General features: G+C 47.3%; 1 protein-coding gene across 1 annotated transcript; it reads left to right on the plus strand.

The window, feature by feature from the left end:
* Window positions 1-532: 532 nt before the first annotated feature.
* On the plus strand, window positions 533-6,947 carry ercc1 (excision repair cross-complementation group 1). The gene is made up of 9 exons (XM_029650853.2): window positions 533-670; window positions 1,363-1,872; window positions 2,061-2,164; window positions 2,906-3,005; window positions 3,226-3,302; window positions 4,696-4,795; window positions 6,136-6,207; window positions 6,301-6,369; window positions 6,686-6,947. The coding sequence occupies exons 1-9, from the start codon at window positions 608-610 to the stop codon at window positions 6,746-6,748; spliced, it is 1,158 nt and encodes a 385-aa protein (XP_029506713.1). The 5' UTR covers window positions 533-607; the 3' UTR covers window positions 6,749-6,947.
* Window positions 6,948-8,885: the final 1,938 nt, after the last annotated feature.

Consider the following 8,885-nt stretch of genomic DNA (forward strand, 5'->3'; position numbering starts at 1 on the left):
TGAATTAAAATAAAATGAATTGATGACGAACATTCATTTTTGGGCCGACCACAAAAATAGTGATGAGTAAAATTGGAAGATCATGCACAGTTTCATAGGCCTACCATCTCAAAGTCAACCACCACCCTGTGCTGTTTGCTCCTGCCTGGGACTGACTCCTGCGTCTTGAGGTTTCACACTCCACATAGTCAGGGCTCCACTTCATTATCCTTAAAGGAACCATACAGCTTTGGTGTCTGTCTCTTTCCTTAGTAGCCCTACAATTGAAGATGTTGGCACACTTAGCTGTCGTTTCTCAAGGGATTTTCCTCCAGTCTCTTTTCCTTCTTTAAAAAAAGTACTCTCGGGTGTTGGGGCTGCAATGCTCTGACAATGTTCAAAACACACCATCAGAAATGCGTTCAGGTCGACGAACCCTATTCCTGATGTGGAACTCTTGCGTCCTCTGCTGACAGATAATGGAAATATCGGTAGTGGAATCGATTACTCTTTGATCAACAGCAGAAAGTCATGCCTGGTTGACATTTTCGACACTCCGCAGTGGACGTCAGAACCAGAGCGACAGTTAGCTAGTATGGATAGTTAGAGGCATGTACTTGATTCAAATATGGAAAAAAAGAGGTTTAATATCAATCTAGACGACTCTGCCTTCACAAAAGAAAGAGACCCGGTAAGTAAATCGCTAATGAATGAGTTAGTTAATCACCAGTTATGTTTCAAGGGTGTAGGCTAACTAACTATTCAATTCAGAGGGGCTTTATAGACATGGGAAACATATGCTAACATTGCCAAAACAAGTGAAATAAACAATACAAATGTACAGTAAACATCACAGAAGTTCCAAAAGAACAAAGACATTACAAATGTCATTCGGTGTATTTATATACGGTGTTATAACGATGTACAAATGGTTCAAGTACAAAAAAGGGACTATCCTAGTCTTGTTAGCGATCTAGCTAAGTTAGTAGTGCTGACCAAAGCTACAGTAGAGATATTTGGTGTCCTGAAACACTCTGGAAACGGGTCTATTTTCTGTCCAGATAGTTGTATTTGGTTGCAGACAGACAACCAGTCCCTCAAACCTCTAGTATTTTTGACATTAGTAAAGTAAAGACAGCTCGCTAAATTACTAAGACGTAACGTTAATTGTTTTTGTAGTTACACCTACAAGGAAGGTTGAAGGTAGCAAGTGGTTGAAAAATAGTTTTCCCGTTGTAGGGTTTTGGACCTCGATACAATATTCATAACTTTCCATCTTGGCTTTGATTGTAGAGCGTTTGCAATACACATTGCATATGTCACATGTTGGAGAACTGCATGGGCACATGGTTAAAAAAGCCACCCACCCGGGTTCCCTTGCAGGTGAAACCCCTGTTCCAGCCCTCCTCTAAGGCAGGCCAGAGTGCATCATCATCATCATCAACCACCTCTGAGACCAAAGCTCAGCCTGCACCCCCGTCGTCTGCTGGCCAACCACTATCCTACGCAGAGTTCATTGTCCAGAGCAAAGGCCATGCACCTCAGCGAGTCCCCTCAGCTCCACAGAGAGTGGAGCTGTCCAGGGCTGCTGCAGGAACGGGGACAGGGACAGATACAGACACTGGTAGTTTAAAGCAGGGTCCCAGTCAAGGAGCACAAGGTGGGCCTGATGTGACGTCGTCGTCGTCCTCTGTGGGGTGTGAGAGGCCTCGGGCCCAGGGGACAAAGGATCCGGGGTCTGGTGGACCACCAGGGTTTACACAGGGAGAGGAGGGGCAGAGGGCTGGGACTGAGCGGAAGCAGGGGGAGGGTCAAGGGTCAGAGGGCAGCAACATCCTAGGTCATCCTAAACCAGTGGGGTCTGGTAATAGTATCATAGTCAGCCCCAGACAGGTAAGAGTGATGGATGTAACAGTCTCACCACCATAATAATTGAGTTTAATGACTTTGTTCAGAGAGAACAAAGACATTAAATCAATAACTTATAACTTATTATCAATAAGTTATTTATCAATAACTTAAGAAAGCTTTGAAGTGTTGTCTTACTAATTTATCTTCACACCTTGGTTGTTATTGTGCAGAGAGGAAACCCCATTCTGAAATTTGTGAGGAGTGTGCCTTGGGAGTTTGGAGACGTGGTCCCTGACTATGTCGTGGGACAGACGACCTGCGCTCTCTTCCTCAGGTCTCTGTGTGTGTGTGTGTGATGTGGCCTTTTCTGTTCCACTGAAACCTGGTATACATGCTCACCTCTCACCTAGTTAGTGAGTAGCCGCTAGCCACTTCTGTTCTTTTCTTGTTGGTTTATTCTGTGAACCTTTACACCTTCACGTAAATGTTGCTATGCTATGCTATGTTATGCTATGTTATGCTATGTTATGCTATGCTATGTTATGCTATGCTATGTTATGCTATGTAACGCCTTCTCTGGAACCAACAATGGTGACATTTGCTAGTCATGTTCTAATGGAAGAGGTTCTCATAGTATCTCCCTCTTGTATTTGTGTCCGTGCTTGTTGGATGTTGTCCTGGCCTGTTGGTGTTGTCCTGGCCTGTTGGTGTTGCCCTGGCCTGTTGGTGTTGCCCTGGCCTGTTGGTGTTGTCCTGGCCTGTTGGTGTTGTCCTGGCCTGTTGGTGTTGTCCTGACCTGTTGGTGTTGTCCTGACCTGTTGGTGTTGTCCTGGCCTGTTGGTGTTGCCCTGGCCTGTTGGTGTTGCCCTGGCCTGTTGGTGTTGCCCTGGCCTGTTGGTGTTGCCCTGGTCTGTTGGTGTTGCCCTGACCTGTTGGTGTTGCCCTGGCCTGTTGGTGTTGTCCTGGCCTGTTGGTGTTGTCCTGACCTGTTGGTGTTGTCCTGGCCTGTTGGTGTTGATCTGACCTGTTGGTGTTGTCTCCGTTGTACTGTTCTTGCTCCTTGTTGGACCGGCAGTCTGAGGTACCACAACCTCAACCCCAACTACATTCACGACCGTCTCAAACTGTTGGGCCAGACCTTCACCCTCAGGGTTCTACTGGTGTTAGTTGATGTGGTGAGACTAGAAAATAGTTTTTTTTTCTCCTCATTTATTGATGAATTTAATTAGAGGTCATGATTATAGTGTAAAAGTACTTTTATACTGATCATTTTTCAGTTTACACATTGCAGATTTGCCTAATACCCCACTCTCTCCCGTCCCCACCCTCTCCCGTCCCCACCCTCTCCCGTCCCCACTCTCTCCCGTCCCCACTCTCCCTGGTGGTGTTTTGCAGAAAGACCCTCACCATTCTCTGAAAGAGCTGGCTCGTATCTGCATCATGGCTGACTGCACTCTCATCCTGGCCTGGAGGTAACCCTCTCACCCCTGGCATGGGGGTAACCCTCTCACCCCTGGCATGGTGGTAACCCTCTCACCCCTGGCCTGGAGGTAACCCTCTCACCCCTGGCCTGGAGGTAACCCTCTCACCCCTGGCCTGGAGGTAACCCTCTCACCCCTGGCCTGGTGGTAACCCTCTCACCCCTGGCCTGATGGTAACCCTCTCACCCCTGGCCTGGTGGTAACCCTCTCACCCCTGGCCTGGTGGTAACCCTCTCACCCCTGGCCTGGAGGTAACCCTCTCACCCCTGGCCTGGAGGTAACCCTCTCACCCCTGGCCTGGAGGTAACCCTCTCACCCCTGGAGGTAACCCTCTCACCCCTGGCCTGGAGGTAACCCTCTCACCCCCGGCCTGGAGGTAGCCCTCTCACCCCTGGCCTGGAGGTAGCCCTCTCACCCCTGGCCTGGAGGTAACCCTCTCACCCCTGGCCTGGAGGTAACCCTCTCACCACCGGCCTGGTGGTAACCCTCTCACCCCTGGCATGGAGGTAACCCTCTCACCCCTGGAATGGAGGTAACCCTCTCACCCCTGGTGGTAACCCTCTCACCCCTGGAGGTAGCCCTCTCACCCCTGGCCTGGAGGTAGCCCTCTCACCCCTGGCCTGGAGGTAACCCTCTCACCCCTGGTGGTAACCCTCTCACCCCTGGAGGTAACCCTCTCACCCCTGGCCTGGAGGTAGCCCTCTCACCCCTGGCCTGGAGGTAACCCTCTCACCCCTGGAGGTAACCCTCTCACCCCTGGCATGGAGGTAACCCTCTCACCCCTGGCCTGGAGGTAACCCTCTCACCCCTGGTGGTAACCCTCTCACCCCTGGAGGTAGCCCTCTCACCCCTGGCCTGGAGGTAGCCCTCTCACCCCTGGCCTGGAGGTAGCCCTCTCACCCCTGGCCTGGTGGTAACCCTCTCACCCCTGGCCTGGTGGTAACCCTCTCACCCCTGGAGGTAACCCTCTCACCCCTGGCCTGGAGGTAGCCCTCTCACCCCTGGCCTGGAGGTAACCCTCTCACCCCTGGAGGTAACCCTCTCACCCCTGGCATGGAGGTAACCCTCTCACCCCTGGCCTGGAGGTAACCCTCTCACCCCTGGTGGTAACCCTCTCACCCCTGGAGGTAGCCCTCTCACCCCTGGCCTGGAGGTAGCCCTCTCACCCCTGGCCTGGAGGTAGCCCTCTCACCCCTGGCCTGGAGGTAACCCTCTCACCCCTGGCCTGGTGGTAACCCTCTCACCCCTGGAGGTAACCCTCTCACCCCTGGCCTGGAAGTAGCCCTCTCACCCCTGGCCTGGAGGTAACCCTCTCCATTCCTTACTATGTAATGACAATGTTTGAGAGTGAAGATTTTAAGTTCTAACTTGTTTTTGTTAACAGTCCAGAGGAGGCGGGGCGTTACCTGGAGACGTACAAGTCCTATGAGAAGAAACCAGCTGATCTGCTGAAGGAACATGTGGAGAAAGACTACCTGTCGAAGGTCTGAGCCATTATGGCAATAACCAACAGTCATATTAATACACTGAACAAAGAATATAAACGCAACATGTAAAGTGTTGGTCCCATGTTTCATGAGCTGAAATAAAAGATCCCAGAAATGTTCCTCACGCACAAAAATCGCATTTCCCCTCAATGTTGTGCACAAACGTGTTTACATCCCTGTCAGTGATAATTTCTCCTTTGCCAAGATAATCCATCTACCTACCTGACAGGTGTGGCATATCAAGAAGCTGAGTAGACAGCTTGATTATTACACAGGTGCACCTTGTGCTGGGGGACAATAAAAGGCCACTCTAAAATGTGCTGTTTGTCACATAACACAATATATGTTTTAAGGGATTGTGCAATTGGCATGCTGACTGCAGGAATGTCCACCAGAGCTGTTGCCAGATAATTGAATGTTAATTTCTCTACCATAAGCCGCCTCCGACATCGTTTCGAAGAATTTGGCAGTACGTCCAACTGGCCTCACAACCACAGACCAGGTGTAACCACGACAACCCAGGACCTCCACATCCTGCTTCTTCACCTGCGTAAACGCATGAGGCCAGCAACCCGGACAGCTGATGAAACTGTGGGTTTGCACAGCCAAAGAATTTCTGCACAAATCTGTCAGAAACTGTCTCAGGGAAGCTCATCTGTGTGCTCGTCATCTTCACCAGGGTCTTGTTCTGACCGTAGTTTGGCGTCGTAACCGATTTCAGTGGGCAAATGCTCACTTTTGCTGGGCACTGGAGAAGTGGGCTTTTCACAGATGAATCCCAGTTTCATCTTTAGCGGGGAGATTGCAGACAAGCGTGTATGGTGTGTGGGCGAACTGATTGTGAACAGAGTGCCCCATGGTGGGGTTATGGTATGGGGCAGAGGCATAAGCTACGGACAACGAACACAATTGCATTTTTTACGATGGCAATTTGAATGCGCAGAGATAACCGATAACACCCGTTTTTTTTAAATAAACATGTCACCCGTTTATTATGTTTGGGATGCTCTGGAACGACTTGTTCGACAGCGTGTTCCAGTTCACACCAATATTCCAGCAAGGAGAGTGGGACAACTAACAACCTGATCCAACTATATGTGAAGGAGTTGTTGCACGACATGAGGCGGTGGTCACACCAGATACTGACTGGTTTTCAGAATTATTATTATTATATTTTTATAGAGGTATCTGTGACCAACAGATGTGTATCTGTATTCCTAGTCATGTGACAAACACAGATTAGGGCCTAATTGAATTGATTTATTCATTTATTTCAATTGACTGATTTCCTTTCATAGGAATTGTAACTCAGTAACATCTTAGCAGTGTTTTTACAGGTGACGGACTGTCTGACCACTGTGAAGTCTGTCAACAAGACTGACTCGATCACTCTGCTGTCAACCTTCTCTGTAAGAGGCTTTCATTATATATTGAAATGAACCGTGCTGATGTACTCAAATTAATTGTCTTGAGTTGAGCTGAGAGATGGTCTTTTTTCTCAGTCCTTAGAGGGGATCATCACTGCAACTAAAGAGGACCTGGTTCTCTGTCCTGGACTGGGACCCCAGAAGGTGAGCAGGAAGGATGGGTAGAGGGATGGAGGGATGAGTAGAGGGATGGGTGGAGGGAGGGGTGGATGGGGAGAGGGGTGGAGGGAGGGATGGGTAGTCTGATGGAGGGTGTTTGACAGAAAGAGAGGGAATAGTGTTCCCTTGAATTTTAAAATATGACCTTCAACATTTTAATTATTATAATTCAGTGTGATTATTTCCAAACATTGATGGTTATTTCAAACCAATTTAGGAAAATATATCCTCGAACAGTGTCAGTTTTCCTTAGTTAGTCTCCTTGCATTATTGAGTGGTGTGTGTTTGCTGTGTCCTGCAGGCCAGACGTCTCTATGACGTGCTACACCAGCCCTTCCTCAAGGCCAAGAAGAAAGACAGCTGACCCACAGACAGTCCTTACTACTCTACTGTGGACCTTTCTCCTCAGCAGGGAACTGGCTTCCATAAGGGCTCACTATCCTAAGGACTGTTTCAACTGTATTGTTGTTGTTTTTTTGCATTTGTATAAAAATAAAACACGAGAAAATAGATCTTGAGTCAATAAATGTTAGAATCACCTTTGGCAGTGATTACAGCTGTGAGTCTGTCTGGGTAAGTCTCTAAGTGATTACAGCTGTGAGTTTGTCTGGGTAAGTCTACACCTGGATTGTACAATATTTTTTTTGTTCTTTTTTTTGAATTCTTCAACTCTGTCAAATTGGTTGTTGATCATTGCTAGACGACCATTTTCAGGTCTTGCCATAGATTTTATAGCAGATTTAAGTCAAAACTGTAATTCGGCCACTCGAACGTTCTCTGTCTTCTTGGTAAGCAACTCCAGTGTAGATTTGGTCTTGTGTTTTAGGTTATTGTCCTGCTGAAAGGTGAATTCATCTCCCATTGTCTGGTGGAAAGCAGACTAAACCAGACCTGTGGTTAGCTCCAGTCTGTTTTTAGTTGGGTTTTTTTATCCTGAAAAACTACCCAGTTAATGAATACAAGCATACCCATAACATGATGCAGCCACCACTATTCGGGATGCAAACTAGTCACCTTTCAGTGAAATTTGCCGTTTTGAATCCAGAATAGGTGACCTAAGTGATTTGTGTAGATCCGATGAGAAAAGTTTGGGAGTGGAGGGGGGCTTTGGATGACTACTTCGGAACAATACTGGCTGTATCCAACGCCAACGCTCAGCCAATCGTTCACATAACAAGAGAATGCAGCATGTGCCTGAAGAGAGAAAATACAACCAATGTAATAGTTACAGCATCAGCGTGCACTCTGGAAAGAGAGTAGAATGGCAATTTGGCAGTTATTAATTTACAACAGTGTGTCTCCTGAATGATATCGACGAGGTAGGTGAGAAGCTTGACCACGGAGACAAGGTGATGAAGCATACTTCATGAGCTGTAACCGAAAAACAACTGGCATTTGGAAAGTTTGAGGTGAGGGAGAATGTGTGGTGGAACCAGTATTGTTAGCATTAAGTGTCTTACTAGCTCGATCAAATGATCTATTAGCTAGCCAGAGAAATGTTGAGCAACATTAGCCAACTTAACTGACCAAATATAATTAATGGTGTGAAAATTAACTGCCTAATAAAGTCAGACAGCTAATGATTGTAACCTAACCTTAGCCAGCAGCATACCACTGCTGGCTTGCTTCTGAAGCTAAGCAGGGTTGGTCCCTGGATGGGAGACCAGATGCTGCTGGAAGTGGTGTTGGAGGTCCAGTAGGAGTCACTATTTCCTCTGGTCTAAAACATATCCTAATGCCCCAGGGCAGTGATTACCCTGTGTAGGGTGCTGTCTTTCAGATAGGATGCTAAACAGGTGGCCTGACTGATGTCATTAAAGATCCCATGGCGCTTATTGTAAGAGTAGGGGTGTTAACTGGCTAAATTCCCAATCTGGCCCTCAAACCATCATGGTCACCTAATAATCCCAGGTTTACAATTGGCTCATTCATCCCCCTCCTCTCCCCTGTAACTATTCCCCAGGTTGTTGAGGTAAATGAGAACATGTTCTCAGTCAACTTACCTGGTAAAATGACAGATAAATAAAATAACAAATTCGCAATAGTGTTAACTGGTAATGTTATACAACTCCTTGCCGTTATAACGTGTTAGTTGCTGACTGGACTGCAATCTGTGTGAAATGTTAACTAACTAATGTTTTCCCAAAGGGTATCATGCTCCGCTGGCACATTGTAGAACAGATGTCCACAGGCAGAAAGTGTACCATTTTAATAACCTGCAGTGTAGCCAAAAGATATTGCTTTTGTTGTGTTGAACTTGACAGTAACGTGTTATTACGTGTTTTACTCAGTGAATGTTATTTTTTCAACACATGTAGCCTTCTGCATTTGATCGATGAACTTAAGATATTTTTTTCCCCCGAGTGCAATATTTAGATGTGTGTGTGGTCACAAGCGTTCTATTACAAAGGCTGTCATTGCTAACTGCAATAGCGGTTAGCCATGACAGCAGGTAATCTAGGGTGCCCTCCTGCATAAACGTCTGTCGTGCCTTACTTCAT

This window comes from Oncorhynchus nerka, linkage group LG1 (genome assembly GCF_034236695.1).
Source record: "Oncorhynchus nerka isolate Pitt River linkage group LG1, Oner_Uvic_2.0, whole genome shotgun sequence".
NCBI classification, from domain to species: Eukaryota; Metazoa; Chordata; class Actinopteri; order Salmoniformes; family Salmonidae; genus Oncorhynchus; species Oncorhynchus nerka.